Here is a 24,032-nt window from a genome sequence, read left to right on the forward strand (position 1 = left end):
GACTTGGGCGGCTGTTCAGACAGAAGGCGTGAGCTCCATAATGGTCATACTGGGGAAAGTCCCTTCTTTCAGACTGCACGTAAAAGTGGACAATTATGGCAACCCTTGTGGCCAACCGCAGTGGATTTTCAACAGGGGTCTCTGGGATGTGGAAGTGATCCCATGGGTAGCCACGGTTTTATTTTCATCTTTGGACATTCTGCTTAGTTTCTTCCCTGCCTTTTCGTCTGGCGAATGTTGCAGACTTGATCATCTCCCCCAGTGGTTATTATAAATTACTTTTATTTTATGCATTAAAAAAAAGCTTTGGAGATTTTACAGTTGGCATTAATCCTGCGTTTTACAGCCTGACTTTGCAGGCACCGGGACTGGCCTTTTTGTTCTTTTAAATGCACACACACACACACACACACACACACACTCACACACACACACACACACAATCTAAGTTTCTCAAGATGCTGAATGCGCTCCTTTCACCTATTTGGTAAGCATGGCCAAAGTGGTCTAGGATCATGACTTCCCTCAAACAGGACATCATAGTTCTGTTGATGGAGCCCAAATTGCATTGGCGATTTTTGCTGCTGTATCACCCTGTCGGCTCCTGTTTAGCTTGTGGTCTATCAAGACCCTGAGATTCTTTTCAGAAGTCATCTAACAAGGCGCTCATACTCTACATACTCCCCTTCTAGAGAGAACCCCTTGGTCATAGGCCTCCTGCCAAGGACTGATGCAAATACTCTTTATTCCACCTTCCCCTCCATATTGAACTGTATGCTCTCAGGGGAGGGACCTTTCCAGGTTTGCGTCTTCCCCTGATGATCAGGATGCACAAAACCACCAAGCAGGTTGCAACCGTGGTTCAACATGGCCTTTCCTTCCCACCTTTGAGACCGTGGCTATTTTTTTTTTACAGTTGCCGTTTGCACTTTGGGGCCAATTGGTCAGCAGCAGATCAGTCCCTGGCATTCCTCTTGGTGGGTTGTGCAAAAGAACCCTCGGACGGAGCCAGTTGCACCTCCCTGGGCAAAGGGGCAAAGATGGCACTCAAGGAGTTAAGCAGTAGGCAGTGCTAGAGGCCTGCGAATCGCACATTTGCTCAGTGGTGGAGCTACGGCAGCAGCAGCAGCTACAGAGGGAGGGAGAGAGCGCCAGCCAGATAGAGATGTTAAGTAAGGAAGCCCGGAAAACAACCTCCCAGCAGTTTGGAACCGCATTTTCAGGCCAGGCTTCCTCACCTTCCTTGGCTGGGTTCGGGAGCCAAGGCTGAAGAGCATGGGCATCATTTGGGAAGGCGAGGAGCCTCTGGATCCTCACGAGGAAGAAGAAACCGGTCTGTGGCTGCAATGAATGAGAGGGACCCTGCAGTGTGACTGGGGTTTTCAATGTTGCTGTCCAGCCCAGAGCCCTTGGGCATCAAGAGGCGCTGCATCTGATGGGGGGCACTGCCTGCTGACAGCCTCCTCTCCATCTGCCAGACCACCAAGGCAGAGCTTTCTGGATCCAGGTGCAAACAGATACAATCCAGGATGGCGTAAGTTGGATGGAAACACTGATGCAGAGCTCGGCGCCTCTCCTTTTCCCATCCTCGAACCTGAGGGAGCCTGGCAGAGATGCCCCAATGGACACTCTCCAGTGGAAGAGACGGCTCGGGGCCAACCTCAGGAAGACTACGGGGGCAACCAGGTAAGAAGGGCTAGCTGGGGAGGAGGGCTGACAGCCTTGCACCAGGCCCCAGAAGGCTGACTCCAATGGCCTTTGACCCTTGGATGCTTTTGGAGAAAAGTGGAGGAGATGGGGGACTCACCGGGGGCCCAGGACTGGCAGAGAAAGTTTCATGCCAGATCTCATCGTAGTTGCATTTTCCCCTCCAGTCTTGCCTTGAGGCTTGTGACATTTTTAATATGAAATTATTGGTGGGGGTCAATACAGGGAACAGATCTGTCTCTTTCTTTTTCGCGCCCACCCTTTTGGTAGATGGTACGAAAGGAGACCAAGATGGAAAAGCCGTAAGAGTCTTCTTTCATCCTCTGGCAGCTCCTGGAAAGTAAAAATGATGGGATCTTGAAGTGTGGTTGCCCTAAAATTGGGGATAGTTTTGTGGGCAAGGTGATGAAGGAAAGAGTCCATGAACGCATACAGATTCCCATTGCAAGGACAGGCTTGTGACTTGGGATAAGGAGAACCATTGCACTCTCTGTGCTGGGGATGATGGGAACGCAAGAGCGCCTTTCAGGTGAACTTTTGCAATGCCGCCCCTACGCAGGGAACTTACCAGAAGGTTCATCATCTCTGGGTATGTTCAAGGTGTGCTCATGGTAACCCAGCACAGATGCACAACTCCATCATGACCTTTAAACCGGGATCATGAAGGTGAACATTGTGGTTCGTGTGGTTGTCAGGATCTGTTTACAGGTGAGATGGAGATGTTCCAACGGGTTTATAACAGAAGGTGAAATTTATTCAGCGATCCCAAGAGGCCTGTCTTAAACTCCTGGGAAAGTGTATCAACAAGCCATGGGCGAGAATATATCTAGATGAGCAGAAAGGGAAGTTAGGGAAATATTTAAAACACACACACACACAACCACCAATAAGTCAAAGATTGGGTTTGTTTCAGGCGAGATTGGGCAAAAGTTGCCCATTGGGCACAGAGGGAAGATTCAAGCTGGGGCATGCCCAGAGAGGGGAAAGGTACCCCGTGAGATACTTGCATGGGCCTTGGATGCCAAATGAATGCCAGGTTTTTCCCCTCCACTGGAGCTGAGTGCTCCCCTCCCCGCTTTGCAGTTCGTTCCGACACAATCCCAATTTTGCCTGTAGCACATTGAGCTAGTGAGACGGTAGCCGTCTGCTGCCACCGTTGGGTCCCCTTGCCCCGCTGCCTGCTTCCTGGTGCTCAGATGCAAAGAGGAAAGTTGTCTGGGGCACGCTTTCCAAATCTGGGGCCATACTTTTGAGCATCAAGCCCCAATGCCCCACCATGCAACCAGGGACGTAGCTAGGATTTTAGGAAGGGGGGGGGTCCAGACTAAGTGCCACCATTATAATGGGGCTTGGGTGCGGCGGCGCAGCAGCACACACCATTCATTTTTCTAATGGAAGGGGGGTGGTGGTCCGGACCCCAACAACCCCCCCTTGGCTATGTCCCTGGTGCAACACCGTGCCAGGCGTCGAAGAGCAAGTTGATGGGAGCCAACATGGAAAGAGCTCTTGCTTTGGAGAACCACCCCCCGGGGTTCTCCGTCGAGGATATGGATACACAAAGTGGGCACCTAAAGGGCAAGAGGGGACTTTGGTAAGCCAGCCAAGCTCCAGGAGGCATAGAAAGAGGCATGTCCTCAAGGTCACTTGGAACTGGAGAAATGGGAATGGGAGAAATGGGAAGGGAGCCAGAGTGGAAGAGGGGACTTGCGTGGTCTCATGGCTGTGAAGTTTTGTGGACCTGGGTGTTGGGCAGCCTTGGGTCCTCCTGCCCTTCTTATGTACCCAAGCTTGCTGTGTGATTTTGGGTGGTGGTGGCTTGGTCATCAGTGGGGGACAACGGACATTCATGGGCATTCAACAGCGTTGATTCCTCCTGACATGTTAGACCAGAAGATTCCACTTTTCCTCCTTGCAGTGAGACATTTTGTCAACAGCGGCAAGATGGTCTCTGTTTTTGAGGCTGAGATTTGGATAGCTTCTTGGCATTTGGAATCCCAGTTGGTCTTCCTTTCCCGTTGCTTCACTCCTTTTTCATCCCAGACTGCCTTGGTCTGTTGGTTTGCTTCCCAAAGAATCGCCTCTCATAATCTCAAAACCACATCTGATTTGCTGATGAGGATAGGAACATACAAAGTCTTTGCATCTCCTGGTGTGGAGCTGATCCTGAGACGAAATGAGGCAAGAGCTCAGGAGAGTGGAAGCCCCCAGAAAGGATGCTTTGGGTCCAAACTGCTGGTCCAGCTTGAAAGGAGGCATCTCAGCAAAGCAAGAGTGGTGCCTAAGAGTTGGGGCAACCCTTGCGACCCACAGCGGGAAGAGGCTCACGAAAAGATGAACACTTATATGAGGGACCAATAATAATGTGAGATTGCAACTCCCAGCAGCCTGGACCAACATAGTCAATGGCTCGGAATGCTGGAAGCTGTGGCTCAACAACATCTGGAGGGCCACATGTTTCCCATCCATGATGTAGCTACTACCCATAATAACTCAGTTTTGAGCACAACTAACAGAAGAGTCCCTTTGAGAGTTGGAGGTGGAGTTAAGCAACTTTAAAAATCATGGTCTGGAAGTCTCTGGCTGTAACCCCGTTGGCGTCTTACCCGCGTGTAAAGAGTTGGGCATTCTTGTTCAATGCACAACGTCTGCATTCAGTGCATGGTTGTGGAAGAGGCATTGGCATATGCAGTGCCATTGCACTTGGCACATTTGCACAGGCAGCTGTGAGTGGCACAGTGTAGATGCACCCTTAGTTGTGTATTCCCCCATGACCTGGCTGGGACGATGGGAGTTGTAGTCCTACGGCATTCAAAACCGCATGTACCAAGAAGTCCGGTCCTCCCAAAGGTGCAGAGTAGGGATGCAAATCTTTGGTTATTTAATCCTCACTTGCAAAGACAAAATGATTATCGTAGGGGTTTTTTTTCCTGCAATGCAGGAGAAAAGTTGTTTTCCTCTGCCATATTCTCCCCCTGTTCAACCATCCTGAAGTTTTGGGGAGAAGTTATTCTGAAGGATAAAACTCATGGTTGTTTTCATCTGTTTGTTCAAAAACTCCCTTTTCTGTGCAGAAAACAGGAATCAGTGTTCTCTGCTCCCAAAACCCATGTTTTGGACGTTTATTTAATTTTCTCCTTTTTTTGCACAAGTAAAAACATGGTTTTCCCCAACAGAATAGTTCATCTGCGATACCTTGGGATGTCAGCTCCCAGGAGAAAATTGTTATCGATTGCTCCCTGGCTTATTATTTTTCCCAGCTTTTTCCAACCTGGGAATGAATCAGTACGAATAGTCTTTGCATCACTATTATGGAGTGCCTCGGATGGGGATTGGATTCTGGAGGAGATCCGCTCTTGTCACCCGGTGTATCTGGGAGTCACAGGGAACCTTGGAGAGCAGCTGTCGGCTGGGAGGGAACCTGGCCGCTTATCATTCTGTGATGGATTCCAATTTCCAGAGTGAATAATCCATGGAGGCCACATGCCTCTTTCCAGCTGGCTTTGGCTCAGGAGCTGGCAAATGCGCAACAGTAGGAGGCCCTTCACGCTCCTCTCTTTCCCCCTCCACTTCTAGTTAATTTTGGAAAGTGCATCCCTTCCTGCCAGTGGAGAAAAAAGATGCTCAAACGTGGCACTAAATTACATGGTTCTTTCAGATCCATGTGATCAATAATAATGATAATAATAATAGTTGTCTGCCATTTTGGAATTACGGCAACCCGAAGGTAACTTTATCATAGGGTTTTCTTGGCAAGACTTGTTCCGAGGGCATTGGCCTGTGCCTTCCTCTGAGGCCGAGAGAGTGTGACTTGCCCAAGATCGACCAATGGATTTCAGGGCCAAGCAAGGATCCAAACTCTGGCTTCCAGAGCCATAGTCGAACGCTCAAGCACTACACCAGGCTGCGCCATTGCAGTGCAAAACCACACTGGCATCTATCTAGGCCAGGAGTAGGGAAAGGGCCGCCTGTGGGTCCCACAAGTTCCCAAGAACCCCGTTTTAGAGTATCCCACACCCAAAGACCCCCTCTTTTTTCCTTTAAAAAAAGAAACACCCACTAAATTTGGGGTTCTCAAAACTGTCACAAAATAGGGCTGTCTGGGCAGAAAGACTGTGAAAATTGGCCAATTCTAGGCAGACTCCCCCAAACGGGATGCAATGCCAGGGAGCTTCCAGTCATGCCAGGAGGGACAGTGTGGCCCACAGGCGTGTGTGGCCTTTTCTGTCTTCTCTGGAGCAGCCCACCTCGGATTTAGGCAACTGAAGCCATGGCTGGAACCTGGGAGCAGCATGCAAACCAGGCGCCTGCAATACGGCTGGCTTCTCTTGCCTTCTTGCAAGAGTCTGGTTCCCACCAGTCTGGGTAGCTGGTTCCATATGGGCTCCGCATATGGTCTGGGGAGACGGTCCCTCTTTGTGTCTGTCCGAAAGCTGGGGTCAATTAAGGCCCACATCCTGGGAGGAAGCAAGACGGAGACAGCGCTCCCCAGGCGTTTTCCCCATCCACTTTTTATCTCTTTTCTTCTCGTTCCAAGCATGTCTTGGGAAAGCGTGCCATTTTTCGAGGGTGGCTGGCATTTCGAGACTGGTTCTGCCCAAAACTTGCACGTGGTATTTTTGCACAGAAAACAACACCTTCAGGGCTTGAGATTGGATGTTGAGGACTTAAGACACCTCCAGGCTGGTTTGGTTCAGCTGAGCCATTTTGATATTGTGTCTCTGAGCATGTGCAGAGTGGCTGCCAATCATTCAGTAGCAGCAAGGCTGTCTGGCTTTTCTTGAGCTGCCGAAAACTGCTTTTCTGTCCTTTGAAAGGTACATTTTAAATTGTTTTAATATTGTGAATAGCTGGATTCAACTATTGACTTAGGGCAGGGGCTCCCAAGCTTGGGTTCTCCATTTGTTTTTGACTTCACATCCCAGAAGCCCCAGCCAACTTGACCAACAGTCAGGAATTATGGGAGCTGAAGTCCAGGACATTTGGAGGAGCAAAGGTTGGGAACCAATGAGCATGGATTTCCTAGGGTTTGCTTAGGCAAGGAGTTCTCAGAGGTGATTTTGCCAATTCCTTCCTCTGTAATAGAGTCGACAGCACCTGGGGTTTGTTGGCAGTGTCCCATACAAGCACTAACCAGGGCTGACCCTGCTTAGCTTCCAAGATCGGACGGGATCTTATGCCTTACTGCATTCAGTGAATAGGGAGGGGAGGGAATCTCCCCAGGGACTTCCATTTAGTGGACCCGGCAACTCTTCCAAGACGCAATGGCATGCCCATCGCACAAGAGGGATGATTTTGCTGGCTCAGCAAACTCACAAAACTGTCCGAACAAAACAAGGGAGATGAAAATAAATAGATTAAATGCATGGCTGCTGACATCCAATGTGTCGCTGGCAGGACAAAAGCACAGAGGCTGGGTATGAGCTGCACATTTCATGAGCTTCTTAGGCAGCTCAATAGTTTTTAAGGCACCAAGATCTCAGTGGTTGTAGATTGCAGGGCGGCCGTGAAAACTGGCAGCTCCAAACCTTATGTCTGAAACACCATTATTGTGACTATTGGTATTATTATTATTATTATTATTATTATTATTTTATCATCATCATTATTATTATTGTATATCCCACCTTCCCCCAAAACTGGGACTTGGGGCATCTTTCCAAATTTTAAATTAAATACAGACAAAAAGGGATTTGTTCAAATACAACTGAATGAAGGATGGTGGGAATGAGAGAAAGTCTTCCCCTAAGGGTCTGAAGACTTCAGATGAAACTGAATTCCCAGGCTCTGGCTTCTTTCATGCCAAGGGTATAGCTTTTGCCCCAGGCCTCATCCAGTAGCCTTAAGTCCATTTTGCAAGCCTGTGGTTTGCCCTCTGGAGACCAGGGTAACTGGTTCCATATGGGCTCTGCATATGGGCTGGGGAGCCCTGGAAAACCCACTGGGTAACCTTGGACAAGTCGCACTCTCTCAGCCTCAGAGCAGGGCAGCAGCTGGCAGATCTCATCCAGATAAAGCTTGCCAAGAAAACCCTAGGAGAGGGCTGCTTTGAGTCGGAGTTGACTTGGCAGCACATCGCAACAAGAAAAATGAGGAATCAGACCCCCTCCCACTCTCTTGCAGACCATTTGGAGATCTACCCTGGTGGCGCAGTGGTTAAATGCCTGTACTGCAGCCATTCACTCAAAACCACAAGGTTGCGAGTTCAAGACCAGCAAAAGAGCCCAAGCTCGACTCAGGCTTGCATCCTTCCGAGGTTGCTAAAATGAGTACCCAGACTGTTGGGGGCAAATTAGCTTGCTAATTAGCTTACTTGCTGTTCACCGCTATGATCTTTGGAATAGCGGTATATAAATAAAACAAATTATTAATTATTATTATTACCCTCAATCCAGTTGTACCATCTTCTCCCTGCCCTGGCCTCTACAACAGTGCCATGGATTCAAAACGGGACACAGGGACAGTAAGGTACCGGCAACACATGGAACTTATGAACTGAGGCACTTCTGTTGGAGCTGTAACACTCCCTTCCTCTGGCCATTTCATTCTGCGCGGATATCACCTTGCAAAGGGAAGAATGTGGCTTTTCTGAAGCACCTTGGGGAGATGTTATTACACCCTGAAACTGGCACCCCTTGAAGTAACTCAAGACCTGGCTTTCTGGGGCCCCAGGGGGCCAGCAGAGTGGATGAATGAAGCAAGTGAGGAAAAGGTTTCCCTCTGCCCTTCTCTGGTGCTTTGTTCTCAAAGGTCCTGGATGGGGCCTCCTTTGCCTGCCCAAACCTTGACGAATGTTGCCCCAGGATTGCCAGTGCCAAGGCCTTTTCTTTTTATTTGTGTCGAAAATAGCAGCCTCTTAGGTGGAACCAGTCATGCCCAGGGAGGGAAATATATTTGGGTAAGTTGGAGATCCTTGAAAGTATTTTGCATATCTTTTCTTGTATATATTATTTTGTGTCTATTTGGGGGTCTTTGAGGAGGTAGGTCTTCTCTTCCTCCCACCGCAACATCCCAAGCCACCACCTCAGGAATCACTGGTGTGCTGTTATAGCTATAGTTCCTGTAGCCAGACATAGAGCAATAACATGTTCTGCTGCAACTTTCGGAGGATCCCAGTGGAGGATGTCTTCAGTCTGCATCCGACTTTAGCAATATAGCCAGGCATTTTTCTCTGATCTCCTCTGCTTTCCACCACTTACATCATGGCCATGGCAGAAACCATTGTAGCAAAATGGTAGCTGGTGTTCTGTTCTTGAGATTTGCATGCGCAAGTCACAATACCAATGCAGGACAAATTATTTGTCATAGCGCACCTGATGCATTCTGATATGGCAGCTAGGGGTGTGTAGGGTCAGCCATGTGGCATGTATGGCTTTTATTTTCTGCATACCACAACGGAATTGGCACTCAATGCAGTTGCCTCTGTCTGTCTAATGAATTCTATGATTCCATAGGATTCAGTGAGTTGATTCTCTTCCTCTCAGATTCTTCACAGTCAGGGTATGACAATCATACATAGACATTGGAAAGATGATGGCAAGCACACTCCGGTATTGAAGTTGGAGCCAATAGCAGGATACAAACTCATTGTCCTGAGGGAGCTCATGGATGGATCCATGGCAGGAGAGAGAGATAAGGCCTTCATCTCTCACTTGTGGACTTTTCCCCATCTCTGGAGGCATCAGGCTGACCACCGTAGGGAGCCTGGGTGAGCCTATATTAAATCCTGAGGTGTAACCGACAAGATTCCAAAGCTCTGCCAATGCAAACAAGGCCTTTTCTGGTGGCTTAGCATTTCAAGGTGTGTCTTGGAACTGGCTCTTTCTTAGAAGAAGAAGAAGAAGAGAGGGAGGGAGAAAGGTCAGTGTCCTTTGGACTGAGGGCCCCTTGTCTGGCGGTTGGTCTTCTTGAATTCACTGTCTGTTCTTCTTGTTCCCTGCCTTCCCAAGCAGCCAAGATCTGGGCCTTGAGGTCCACTTCATGACATACTTTCCGTTAGAAAAAGGCCAACCTCTGCCAAGTACAAATAGGGGAAGAGAAACTGAGGCACCTCGGTATACTGCACCGGACTCAGAACTTGGCAAAGGTCTGGCCATAGGTGAGGACTTCAGGGTTGTGGCTATGCCATGGAAGAGCACTCTCGCCAGTGTCGAGATTCCGATCTTCCCAATTCCCTAACAAGGTTTCATTGCGTTCCTGCAACGTAGCTTTGCTTTGTTTGTATTGATTTGGACTGATCTGCTCCCCTGCGGTCTTGTGCTGTAGAGCAGAAGAGTAGTATAATAAAAGAATGCAATGCAAAGTAAAGAGGGATGACATCCCCCCCCTTCCTTAGGTTCATTATGAAAATTCCCTGTTATTTTTATAGCTATGGGAATGGCCGCACGCACACATTGGGGCCATCTCCTCCGTGTCGCACAAATATCATCACGATACGCAAATCCTCCCTGCAGGAGAGCAACATTGTCAACTGGTCAATGACTAGGCACCGTTGCACAATGTGCCATAGGTGTTACACAACCACAGGGCAACCTATAGGGTGCCACAACCACAGTGCCCAGTGGAAACTTGCAATGCGCAAGGCACAACCACAACATGCAGTGTGCAAGGTACAATCACAAGGAGAAATAAACCCTGCTCTGGTGAGCCAAAGGGTGCGCTAACACTAGAAAGAATGGCGTTTGACACCACTTTGACCGCAGGGATGGCTCCATAATACAGAATCCTGGGATGTGTAGTTTGGTGAGGCACCAGCACTTGTTGGCAGAGGCAGCTCAAGAGCTTGTAAAATGAAAAATCCCTGGATTCCGTAGGATGGAGTTGCAACACTGAAAGTGGTGTCAAACAACATTCTTTCTACACTGTAGATGCACCCAAAGTTTGGGAAATGTTGGCACTGTTCAAGTCCCTCAAGCAGCTGAAACTGGAGAACTTTCAGAAGAGGTCTCAGGCCGCAGCCAGCCCCATTCTGGATTGAGCCCCTCTCTAACCCCCCCCCTCCCTTGATGCTTTATGGCCAGGGATGCTGTTTGGTTCCCTCTCTTTCACAGCCTGGCTTCTTGGCACTTGGTTCTTCCTCCTCCAAGCCCCTTCCAAAGCGAGGCCTTAAATTACTTTTATCAAGCCATCTGGAACTCATCTTTCCCCATCATGAACTGCGGAGAGTCTCTGGTCAATTACGGCAGATTTGCATATCTGCCATTAATACTTCAGCTAATTGTCCTGAAGCAAGAATGCATGCCGCGTCGCTTTGGCGCTTGCTTCCCCGGCGAAGGTTACAAATGGCAGACACTGACGCACATGTGTGTGTGTGAGAGAGAGAGTGGTGCACAGAGGGTTCACTCCTTGTCATATTTTGTGGGCTTCTGGGGGGCTGAGCCAAGACATTTGGGTGCCCGAGGTGGACATGGTGATATTCCCACCCTGGTCCAAAATGACCCCCTAAATCTTATTTCAACACTAGTGAAATAGCACATGCTCCCCAAATGTCTGGAAAGATTCAAAATGAGCTCCATTGTACCTCCACAAGCACCCAGAACCTGGTATGTCCCCCCACCAAAGACTTCTGTTTGCCTCTGTGGACCTTCTCAAAATGGTGGCTGCCATGTCCATTCCTAACACCATTTTGCGAGGGACTCCAGAGGAAAATGGAGGTATCTGGGTTTGCCAAGGGGATCTCCAGAGAGCGTCAAGGGGGGAATGGCTCCTGTCCTCATGCCCTTGCCCACCCTGGGCTAAGAGGTGCAGTCTTTGGGAAAGTGACTGCAACTCCTAGCATCCCTGCAGGAGTCTGGGAGATACAGTCTGAACAAATTGTTTTTCTGAGCTCTGAGAAAGATCTGGTAGCACACACACTTCTGCATCCTCCCCTAGACTACGCTGCCATCCCCTGCCATCTGATGTCCAAGGCAGTTGTTGACTGGTAGGGTCAGTCCTCTGGTGCCCCAGCAAAGTCCCATTCCCAGAATTACCTAGCACTGAGCCATGGCAATGGAAGTGGTATCAAACCAGGTTATTTCAGCAGTGGGGATGCAGCCAGTGAGGTACTTAAGGAAGAGAGAAAATAAGTTAACCTCACAAGAATTTCCTAAATCTTTGGGAGGTTCAACAGCCTCTGCACCCATACCACCCCAGCCTTCCGTGGAATTTCTGCCAGTCTCACACCGCCACCAAAGGCACTCGGGCCTGGTCAAAATTGGCCCGCTTTGCTCTTGCCAAGCAGGGGATGTGTTCAAAAATGCCAGCCGATGTGCCCCCTGCTAGCTGCCCTTCCACTTGGGAAAAAATAGGTCCCCCTCCCCAAGTGTTTTGCCATAAACTTTACACTTTGGGGCGCCGGACGTGTGTGAATGATGACGTGGAAGCAAAATTAAAACGTTTATTTATATGCCACGCTGTCTGCCCTCACAATATTTTTTACTTAATCATCTCAGGACAGATGGTGGAACATGAGGGCCCATTAAACTAATAGCATTCCGTGTCTCCCATTTATTTTCTTCGGAGTTATTTTGGGGACTTTTGTCATTGTTTGAGTCTTTGCTGGGAGATGGGGAGGCGAGGGGAAAATAAATCAGCCGATGTGAGTGGCAAAGGCGTTGTGCGACGGAGAGAGTCACCTCGGCGGCCTCCGTTTCCAATGGCCACGGGGAGTGGGAGAACGTGGCATTCATAGCGACACGTCACGTTTTCTGTTGGGGTTTTAACACTTTCCCAAAAATGCTTCGGACTTGTGGCAAAAGAGCAACAACAAGAGTGAAGGGGGATCGGGCCGATTCCTCCCTCCCAGGCAGCCCATAGCAAATCCAAATATGTCTGTTTTCCTCTTTCGTCCCTCTCAAAATGGCACCCAGAATTGGAATCACCTTCCCTCCTACCTTCATTTTGGGAGGGACTGCAGAGGAAAATGGAAGTTTTGAGGGGCAGTACAAGGTGCAAGCAGGGCTGTGGGTAGTGGTGGTGGTGGTACAACAAACTACAGTTCCCAGAATGGCACAGCATGTAGCCATGGCAGTTAAAGCGGTGCCAAACCATTTCCCTATGCCATTGCATGCATTTCAGTATCCACGGGGGTCTTGGAACCAAACCCCGAAGGATACCAAGGGCCCACTGTATTGTCCTTTAAAGAATTTTAAAGGGTTTTAACATTACAGATTGCTCTTTATTTCTGACTTATGGTGACCCTACATCAACCCTATCATGGGCTTTTCTTGGCAAGTTTCTTCAGGGAGATTGGGAAATGCCAATGTTCCTGTCATGTTTCATGGTTGTTTTTCCGCTGGAAACATCGCACACCCTCCAACTGTTCAGATTTGGTCAGATCATGCCCAACAAACCCTCTGCATTCCCACTTTTCCAGCTGCTTTGAAAAAGTCCCGGTTTCTCTCTCCTCTTCCCCCTTCATCCTCAGCTTACTGCAAATGGTTGCAAAGTGAGTTCAAAGGCCAAAAGATGTTTGCACTGAACTGATTCAGCAGGAGAGAGAAACCGGGACTTTTTAGAAGTAGCTGGAAAAAGTGGGAATGAATGGATTCATTGAGACTGACCCTTCCAAATCCAAACAGTCGGAGGGTTCCAACGGAAAAACCACCATGAAAAACAACCACGAATCTTGAAAACAGAGACCATGGAAGACAGCCACGAATCTCCTTGCCCTTCCCCGCAGACTCAGGCAAAAGCAGACTGCTGCGGCGTCTCCCGGGTTGTGCCTTCTTTCGCATTTTTAACTTTTGCCCACAGACTGATACGGCTCAGCCTCATGTTTCCTCGTTTTCATGGGTGAAACGTTGGAGGGAATGAGAGCAACTCATTTCATGTGACTGTTTCTTCTCTTCTGGGTGATCCGCCGCATCTAATGATTTTGTCGTTTCAATTCTGGGACAGGGCAATTTTCAATTTATGGGTCGGAGCATTACTTTGCTTCATAAAAGGAAAAGCTGAAGGGATGGAGCCAAACAAACAGGCCTTTCTATTCCTCTCTGGCCCTCTCCAATCACCGTCAGTTAAACAGCTCTTGGAGCTGTTAAAAGCAACCCAAAAAAAGCTCTTTTTTTCCTGAAAGCCGCCATTCTTCGTATTTTTTTTTTAACAACCCCAAAGATTTGCATTTTCCATTTGCTAAACCTTTCGGGCTTATCAGCTCAGAACCAAATCACCTTTGCATTCTTCTGATGCAGAAAATCAAAGGCAAAATAACAACAAGAAGTCTGGTTTGGGAGTATGGTTAACCTAAAGGTAACTGATTATTATTATTACTGTATTATTATTATTATTATGTATTAAATTCATCTGATTCTTGAGGGAAAGCGGCATTACCTAGAGCCGAAAGGAACGTCAAGACCGAAAATTGTCCCACTGAACATTTGCACGCAACATCACCAAATGATTTTGCAAAGGCCAAGTGGTCTAGCCCCTTGGTTGAGTTTGGGCTGCTGTGACATTTTATAATGCACATTGCATAATATAATCAATAATATTATTTATTAATGCCCTTTGACACCTCTTTAATTGCCATTTTATGAAATCCGGAGATTTGGAGTTTCTTGCGACACCAGAGTTCTCTGGCAGAGAAGGCAAAATCTTTCACAAAACTACACATCCCAGAATTCCATAGCTGTTCCCAGAAGTGGGGCTCCATCCTATGGCATCCTGGGATTTATCATTTAGGAAGGGACTTAGAAAAACTCTTTACAAGAAAGCTAGACTCCTCTTACAATCCAAGAAAGCCTGTTTTGGAGTGAGGGCAAAGTTTCCAGCCTTCAACCTGAAATATGAAAACTTCAGAATGTTACTCTTTGGACTACAACTACCAGGGTATCCCAGACCCCTTGCCCCAGATTTTGGCAAAGGGATTCTCGGTGCCGCAGTCCAAAAAGTGGATGTTGTCCAGCTTTGTTCTGAATAGGCTGGTGTCCATATGCCGGAACAAGATCCATGAAATCTGTCTCCTCCTTTGCATTACTTACAAGACAGACCTTTTCTAAGCTCCTGAAACCTTTATTAAGGCTTCTTGAGACCAAAGCAATTCACACTGGGTTGCTCCACTTGCACCGTTGCCAAAGATATTTCTTGTCCAGAGCTGTGATCTGACTGCATTATGTCTTGAACGAGGAGCTAGTTTTCAAAGCGACGGGTGCTTGCAAGACCCATGGTGCCATACTTTCCCAAATGCCTTCCTGAGACCCTTGCATGTCTTCTCTAGGAGGAGCTTTCCTCTTGTGCTCTTGAGTTTTCCAGTCCTTGAGAAGCTGAAAAGTTTGTGCTTCTGGCCATCCAAAGCGTAAACCAAGACTTAGGGCCTTGGTAGCCAATGGGTCCCCTCTGAGTGTGGCAGGGTCTCTTCCAACTCTATGATTCTATGATTTCAGTTCATTAGGAAACATGTGGAAGGAGCTGTCCAAGGTGTTGAGCTCCGTCTCCCCAAATAAATCTGTGCTGGCAGTGGTGATGGTCGTCCACCGGTCCCACCACTGCCCCCAAATGTGGGGACCTTCTAGATGCTCTTTGGGGGTCCTATGGTGAGACTTTATCAGTCTAATCCCACCACTGAACACTACCACCTTGACTATGGGGTCAGGGCAGACAGGTGGAAGGGTCAAAGCAGCCATCTGAATTGGCCCGGCGAGGGGTAGAAAACCAGAGAGAGACTGAGAGTTCGGAGATGAGAGGAGAGTTGCCTCAGGCCCTCCGTAGCAGAGGCAGACTGCCATTTGAAATAACAGATGAGGCTGAAATCATGAATTCTTTGGTTGCTAGGCCTCAGACCTCCTTCACATTTCCTTACCGTTTTCCTTTTTTCCCCTTTGATTCTAGGCCGAGTTTTCTTGTTCTGAAGCTGTGGCACTGAATGGCAGTTTGTTGAACAAAGTCCCCAGTCATTGCCTTTCTTCCACTGGAAGGTCCCTGGGTACCTTTCCATTCTCTGGCAGAAAAAGAAGGCGACCCAGCATCTTCCATTCCATTCAGGAACGACCCGCTCCATCATATGAAAAGCTGGCAAGGGAACCCACGTCGGCCGATCGGTTTTCAAACCTCTTTTGAAGCCCCTCGCTTTCTCAAACATGATCCCTCTACCTGCGGCGTCTCTTGGTCCCTCTCTTGCGGCATGTTGAGAGGAGACAACAGGGAAACGGGCCCAAACTAAGATGGTCGGAGAAGGGGCCACTTTTCTTCAGAGACAGTCCGACGTCGCAAAGAAGAGAATGCACCTTCCTTTCCCAGCGTTTAGGCCTTTGGGACCATCAGAAGAACCGTGAAGTGTCTCTCATTCCAGACCGTGGTGTATTTGATTCCCGGAACTCCGTCTCAGAGGTTGCAACAACTAAGCATTGTCTGTCTTGGATGTTGTCGTTGGTACCCACTCTTCTTGCATTCCCTGGCTTGGAAATTGGTCTTCCAGTGGGGAGTCACCCCTTTTGGCACTGCGGGTTTGCACACTTGTCCGAGAACGGAATGAAACGGGCATGGCCAAGCTCTTGCTGAAATTCCAACGGTATTTTCGGCGGAAACCAATCCGTTTCTTCATGCTGATCGCTCTCTACTTGACAGCTGGGAGTCTGGTCTTCCTCCATGCCAGCTTCACGGGACAGACCCGCGTCCCTGAGAATGACCCCAGCCCCAATGATCGGGCCGGGGTTGGGACGGACGTCCAGCATTTGGGGACGGTCCCACTTGCCAGGGAACTGAAAGAAACGCCGGACACTTTGACAACAGCCCACAGGTACGGCTCTTGGTTTAAGAGTCCTGCCAAAGACTTGCCAGGGAGAAACAAAGTAGGGGACTATGGCGGGACGTGGAGTAGAGCCCTCAAAGGAAGGAACATTCGTGAGAAGGAGGAAGACCGAGGTAACTTTTCCTTGGAGTGCTGTGCTGGAAGAGAAAAATGTAATTTGAATGATTTGGGGAATGCTAGATGGGGAAGCCTCCAAGCCAAGGTCTCTTATGTCTCTCTGGGTGCATCTACACTATACAAATAATGCACTTCAGTACCACTTTAACTGCCCTGCCTCCATTTGACAGCATCTTGGGATTTGGTGAGGCACCAGCACTTTTTGGCAAGGAAGGCTAAAGACCTTGTGAAACTACAAATCCCAGGATTCCAGAGGATGGAGCTTAAATTGCTTAACGTGGCATCAAACCACGTTATTTCTACAGTGTAGGTGCACTCTGAGTCAATCCCAGCTACTCCAACTATATTGGTATGGGAAGAAAGGGATAAAATCAGGTGGAAACAAAATGGTGGTTACCAGAGCTGCCTTGCTGGATCCGAACCAGGGCCCAGAATAGTTGGCTGGAATTCACAATGTGTCTATGTAAGTAGACCTATGTCTGTGCGGAATAGAACGGAGCTGTTGCCCAATGTCCATATTTAGCAAGGGGTTGCTGTGATGTTATTACATAGGAGAGCCAGCAAAGTGCCCTTTGTGCATCGGGACCAATGCACACCAAGCACATTGATTGCTCCTCCAGCGCATCACAACACTGGCCAGAGAGGGCCAACACTCATTGGTTAAAGCAGTTGTCTTTTAGGACCACCAGTTCCAGAGTCCTCTATCCAGTCACTGGTCATGCTCTTGGAAAATTCTGGGCACTACAGTCTCAAAATTCACTTCCCCAAGCCATAGTTTAATATAATCCACAGGCCCAGCCCTATTACAAGTCAGAGTAAACCCTGTCCCTTTAACTCACCCTCACCTGATTCTCTAATGGAATATTTCAAAGAGAAATACATGACTTTGTTGTTGTGTGCCTTCAAATAGCCTCCGACGTACAGTGACCCTGTCATGGGGTTTTCTTGGCAAGTTTCTTCAGAGTGGGGTTGCCATTGCCATCTTCTGAGGCCGAGAGAGTGTGACTTGCTCAAGGTCGCCCAGTGGGTTCACGTGGCCAAACTGGGATCCAAACCCTGATCTCCAGAGTCCTAGTCCAAATTCCTAGTCATCATGATGAGAAGAGAAGAGAGGAAATAAAGACAAATCTTTGAAAAGGGCCCATAGGTGGACTTTTGCACTCAGAGACTCTTGGGTTCATACCTTGACATCTCCAGTTAAAACCATTTCAGGTAACAGAGTACAATAACATCCAAAATCCACAAAACAGGGATCCCTTTATCGGACCAAGCAGAATTGCACAAAACACATGGATGCAAACTTTCGAAGCTCCCCTAACTACTTCAGTTGTTAAAAATCATCCAGGGGAAAGAAATTCATTGCTAGTCATAGGCCTGCATTTTGTCACTATATTGTGGTTGTTTGTACTCAGGTTAGATGGTATGGAGGGGCTTTCATGCCGGCAGGCCCTGCAACAGTTGCAAGCTCCGAGGAGGATCATGACACACCCATCCCAAACTCCCCGCATGCAGAAATGTAGCAAGCCAGGGCCAAAACTCACCCAGGTAACCCTTTCTGAGTGAAAGGGATGAAGATCCCAGTGGTTGTGATGCAGGTGGTGGGCGCTGAGAGATGTGTCATTTCCCCACCCCCCTTTGGTTCAGGTCTTCCCAGGAGCCGCAAACCTAGTCGTTCTAATCTCCTCTTCAATTTGTTCGGCTGATAGCATCTTTTGACTGGTGACTTATGGGGCCTGTCGCTGGAACGCTTAGCATCTCTGAAGGCCTCATTTACTGCACCTGACAGGACACTCTTTTCTGGAAAAGAGACGATCTCATTGCGGGCGGTGCAGCTTCATTTATTATTGGGCAGCTCTTTCTGCCATCCCAACGCCGATGTTCGCATTAGTCCTGATTTGCACGGCAGCACAGGTCGGGCGACGACTTTCCGAAGTCCCCAAAATTACTCCATGTCGCAATGAAGGACAACATTTAGAGGGCAGTCGGGAAAGGGGAAAGAGGCCAGCGACCTGCCAATGGGCAGAAATTGGGACATGATCAGAGGGTCTGGGGAGGGGGAGAGACTGGCCACAGTCCCCATTGGGGTTGCAGAGGGCAAAGCTCTGTGTGCGAAGTGACACTTTGACTGTGTGACATAATTTTGGCAACGTTGGATAACTGAACAGTCCCTCAAATGGTCAACCTCATGTGCGGGTGCATGCGCAATGGCATCCAGCATCCTGCTGGGAAGGTACAACATCATAAACTGAGTCATAGTGGTGGAGTGAACACAGAATCACAGAATCGTAGAGTTGGAAGAGACCACAAAGGCCATCCAGTCCAACCCTCTGCCATGCAGGAAATCACAATCAAAGCATCCCCGACAGATGGCCATCCAGCCTCTGCTTGAAGACCTCCAAGGAAGGAGACTCCACTACACTCTGAGGAAGGAGTGTGTTCCACTGTCGAACAGCCCTTACTCTCAGGAGGTTCCTCCTAATGTTGAGGTGGAATCTCTTTTCCTGCAGTTTGCATCCATTGTTCCGTGTTCTAGTCTCTGGAGCAGCAGAAAATAAGCTTGCTTCCTCCTCAATATGACATCCCTTCAAATATTTAAACAGGGCTATCATATCACCTCTTAACCTTCTCTTCTCCAGGCTAAACATCCCCAGATCCCTAAGTCATTCCTCATAGGGCATGGTTTCCAGACCCTTCACCATTTTAGTCACCCTCCTTTGGACACATGGCTCCAGTTTCTCAACATCCTTTTTAAATTGTGGTGCCCAGAACTGGACAAAATATTCCAGGTGGGGCCTGACCAGAGCAGAATATAGTGCACTATGACTTCCCTTGATCTAGACACTATACTTCTATTGATGCAGCCTAAAATCGCATTGGCCTTGTTAGCTGCCGCGTCGCATTGTTGACTCATGTTCAACTTATGGTCTACTTGGACTCCTAGATCCCTTTCACGCATAGTTTCATTCAGCCAGGTGTCCTCCATCCTATATCTGTGCATTTTATTTTTCTGCCTTAAGTGCAGTACCTTACATTTCTCCCTGTTGAAGTTCATTTTGTTAGCTGTGGCCCAGTTTTCTAGTCTGTTCAGGTCATTTTGAATCTTGATCCTGTCCTCTGGAGTATTAGCTATTCCTCCTATTTTGGTGTCATCTGCAAATTTGATAAGTATGCCCCCAATTTTGTCCTCCAAGTCATTGATAAAGATGTTGAATAGAACTGGCCCAAGGACAGAGCCTTGTGGGACCCCACTGGGCACTTCTGTCCAGGATGAAAAGGAGCCATTGTTGAGCACCCTTTGGCTTCGGCCAGTCAACCAGTTACAAATCCATGTAACAGTTGCCTTGTCTAGCCCACATTTTACAAGCTTGTTTGCAAGAATATCATGGAGAACTTTGTCAAAGGCCTTACTGAAATCAAGATATACTATATCCACAGCATTCCCTTCATCTACCAAGCTGGTAATTTTATCAAAAAAAGAGAACAGGTTTGTCTGGCACGACTTCTTTCTCTGAAATCCATGTTGACTTTTTGTGATTATGGCATTGCTTTCTAGATGTTCACAGACTCTTTGTTTAATGATCTGCTCTAGAATCTTTCCTGGTATCGATGTCAGACTAACTGGACGATAATTGTTGGGATCCTCTTTTTTCCCCTTTTTGAAGATGGGGACAACGTTTGCCCTCCTCCAGTCTGCTGGCACTTCTCCTGTTCTCCAGGACTTCTCAAAGATTATTGGCAATGGCTCCGATATTACATTTGCCAGTTCTTTTAATACCCTTGGATGTAGTTCATCTGGTCCTCGAGACTTATATTCGTTTAGGTTAAACAGGTATTCCTGTACTATCTCTTTGCTTATTCTGTGCTGAAATTCCCCTATTCTGTCCTCTGCTCCATTATCCTCAGGTTGAGTTCCCTTTGCATTTTCTGAGAAGACTGAGGCAAAGAAGGTGTTGAGTAATTCTGCCTTTTCTCTGTCCTCTGTTAGCATTTTGCCATCTTCTGCACGCAGTGGCTCTTCCGTTTCCTTCTTCTTCCTTTTGCTGCGGACATATCCAAAAAAGCCCTTTTTGTTGTTCTTAACCTCTCTAGCAAGCCTGAGTTCATTCTGTGCTTTGGCTTTTCTGACTTTATCTCTACACAGGCTTGCTATTTGTTTGAATTCCTCTGTGGTAATTTCCCCATTTTTCCATTTCTTATACATGTCCCTTTTTAATCTTAGCTCAGTTGAAAGTTCTTTAGTCATCCATCCTGGTTTCTTGAGACATCTCCCATTTTTCTTCCTCGTTGGACCTGTTTGAAATTGTGCCTTCAGAATCTCCCTTTTAAGAAACTCCCATCCATCTTGAGCTCCCTTCTCTTTTAGTATTGTTGACCATGGGATCACACCCAGTATTTCTTTAAGTTTACTAAAATCGGCTTTCCTAAAGTCTAGAACGCGTGTCTGACTCTGCCTGACTTCTCCTTTCCATTGTATAACAAACTCCAGGAGAACATGGTCACTTCCACCTAAGGATCCCACCACTTGCACTCCATTAACTAGGTCATCCCTATTGGTTAGGATCAGATCCAAAATAGCTGACCCCCTTGTTGCCTCTTCCACCTTTTGGACCATGAAATTGTCTCCAAGGCAAGTGAGGAATTTGCTAGACCTTGAGGATTTGGCTGAGTTTGACTTCCAGCAAATATCAGGATGGTTGAAGTCGCCCATCACTACTACATCTCTCCTTTCTGAATGTGTGGTCATCTGTTCTTGAAAGACATCATCCAATTCCTCAGTCTGACTTGGGGGTCTGTAGTAGACTCCCACCATAACATCCTTGTTGTTTCCCTGCCCTTTAATTTTTATCCAGATGCTCTCCACCGGGCTTCCAGGATTGATGTCCTGAATCTCTTCACTGATGTAAATGTCCCTGACATATAAGGCTATTCCTCCTCCTTTCCTGTTTGGCCTATTTCTCTTTAAAAGGTTATATCCCTCTATTTCTACATTCCAATCATGAGACTCATCCCAACAGGTTTCAGTGAGGCCTATTATATCATATTTGCTTTGTTGTGCTAGGAGTTGAAGTTCATCTTGCTTATTTCCCATGCTCTGTGCATTAGTGTAGAGACATCTAAGACCATGTGTTCCCTTTACTTGCTGACTGTGCAAGTTCTTTTTCTTCCCACTGTTGGGTCCGTGCACTGTTTGTCTTGTTCCCTCTCTGTCAGTTTGACTATCTTCTCCAGCCCTTTTGCCTTCCAGAATACTGTGCATGGCCTTGCCCTCCCCCCTCGGCCACCCACCCTCATGCCTAGACCACTGCTGGGGGGTGGCAACATTGTGGCCTCTGGACCCTCAAGGCATGCTCCCCAGAAAGGCCTTAGAGCCCCCCCCCCCAGCAGCCATCACTACTGAAGGACTAATGTTAAAGGTCCTGTGTGGCTGCTGGGTGAGTGTAGGGTTGCCATATCCCGCCCCCCGGCGGGACAATCCCGGTTTGGGCGGTGCCATCCCGGTCCCGGTCCGGTTTGGCGCCCAAACCGGGACGGCCCCGCCCACCGCGGCCACCTCCGCCGCCGCCGCGGCTCCAAGGCCTTTCTGAGGCCTGGGACAGAAAAGGAGGGCAGCGAGGCCTGAGGCGGAGGAGGCTGCAGGGAGGCGGCGCCTCTTGGGCGCAGCCGCGCCAACCTCCCCGCCTCCCTGCAGCCTCCTCGCCTCCTTCCTGGTCCCTGCGGGGGCCAAGAAGGAGGCGAGGCCGGGGCGATCGCCGCCGGCCTCCTCGCCTCCTTCCTGGTCCCTGCGGGGGCCAAGAAGGAGGCGAGGCCGGGGCGATCGCCGCCGGCTTCCTCGCCTCCTTCCTGGCCTCCGCGGGGGCCAAGAAGGAGGCGAGGATCGGGGCGATCGCCGCCGGCTTCCTCGCCTCCTTCCTGGCCTCCGCGGGGGCCAAGATGGAGGCGAGGATCGGGGCGATCGCCGCTGGCCTCCTCGCCTCCTTCCTGGCCTCCGCGGGGGCCAAGATGGAGGCGAGGATCGGGGCGATCGCCGCCGGCTTCCTCGCCTCCTTCCTGGCCTCCGCGGGGGCCAAGAAGGAGGCGAGGATCGGGGCGATCGCCGCCGGCCTCCTCGCCTCCTTCCTGGTCCCTGCGGGGGCCAAGAAGGAGGCGAGGCCGGGGCGATCGCCGCCGGCTTCCTCGCCTCCTTCCTGGCCTCCGCGGGGGCCAAGATGGAGGCGAGGATCGGGGCGATCGCCGCCGGCTTCCTCGCCTCCTTCCTGGCCTCCGCGGGGGCCAAGAAGGAGGCGAGGCCGGGGCGATCGCCGCCGGCTTCCTCGCCTCCTTCCTGGCCTCCGCGGGGGCCAAGAAGGAGGCGAGGATCGGGGCGATCGCCGCCGGCTTCCTCGCCTCCTTCCTGGCCTCCGCGGGGGCCAAGAAGGAGGCGAGGCCGGGGCGATCGCCGCCGGCTTCCTCGCCTCCTTCCTGGCCTCCGCGGGGGCCAAGAAGGAGGCGAGGATCGGGGCGATCGCCGCCGGCCTCCTCGCCTCCCTCCTGGTCCCTGCGGGGGCCAAGAAGGAGGCGAGGCCGGGGCGATCGCCGCCGGCCTCCTCGCCTCCTTCCTGGCCTCCGCGGGGGCCAAGAAGGAGGCGAGGATCGGGGCGATCGCCGCCGGCCTCCTCGCCTCCTTCCTGGTCCCTGAGGGTCCCAGGAACGAGGCGAGGCCCCGATCCTGGCCTCCGATCGTGGCGGGGCCCAGGCGGGGAGGGAAAGCCTCCTTAAGTGGAGGCTTTCCCTTGCCGCTTGGCCTCCGCTGCGATCGCAGTAAAATGTAGGACAGAATTTTCAAATGTAGGACACATTTTTTTGTGTGTCCTACATTTGAAAATTTTGTCCTACATTTTTCCCGGTTTCGAGGTCCGGCACTATGGCAACCCTAGGTGAGTGGGAAAGGGAGGTGATGCCTTTTCTTGCTGACTCCGCAGTCATGCCAGTCCCTCTGGGTGTGCCATCCCTCTGGGTGAAAGCTCCTCAGAGGTGTCACCCAGTGCAGTCGGCACCCCCTTAGTGGTGCCGATGCTTATACCCTCTGGGGTTGTGGGCCTGATTTGTAAAGTAAACCCGTTCCCAATTTTGGGGCCAATTGAGGATTGTAGGTTTTTAAAAACCCTTCCAGGGGCTGCAAGCTTCTCCCCTCTGCTGTAAACATTGGAATAAGCCACAGCAACAAGTCACTTTAAAAAAGAATATAGCCAAGGACTGCTACTGTCTGGGTCCCAGAGTTTGGCTTCTGAACAGGCTGAAAAGGCATCAATTTGCTTTTGCCCAAGCCTCCTGGGAAGGGCAAGATTGGAGTCTGGTGGCGTCTCCTTCTTTGGAGGTTTTTCAACAGAGGCTGGATGGCCACCTGTCCCAGGGAGGGCTTGGGCAATGTCATTATTATTATTATTATTATTATTATTATTATTATTATTATTATGCTTTATTTATATAGCGCTGTAGATTTGCA

At 49.4% G+C, this 24,032-nt stretch overlaps 1 protein-coding gene across 3 annotated transcripts in view; it reads left to right on the forward strand.

Annotated features, from left to right (window-relative positions):
* The first annotated feature begins 1,085 nt into the window (after positions 1 to 1,085).
* Positions 1,086 to 24,032, forward strand: part of WSCD2 (WSC domain sialate O sulfotransferase 2) — a 43,144-nt gene continuing 20,197 nt past the window's right edge. Inside the window, exons 1-2 of one of the 3 annotated variants that reach the window (XM_089489822.1) lie at positions 1,086 to 1,686; positions 15,514 to 16,545. In XM_089489822.1, coding sequence (XP_089345948.1) covers positions 16,164 to 16,545 — 382 coding nt within the window. In that variant the 5' untranslated portion in view covers positions 1,086 to 1,686; positions 15,514 to 16,163. The other 2 variants (XM_089489821.1, XM_089489823.1) reach the window with 2 other exon arrangements.

This window comes from Sceloporus occidentalis, unplaced genomic scaffold, assembly GCF_023333645.1.
Source record: "Sceloporus occidentalis isolate IW3139 unplaced genomic scaffold, rSceOcc1.0.p SCAF_41, whole genome shotgun sequence".
Classification (NCBI taxonomy): domain Eukaryota; kingdom Metazoa; phylum Chordata; class Lepidosauria; order Squamata; family Phrynosomatidae; genus Sceloporus; species Sceloporus occidentalis.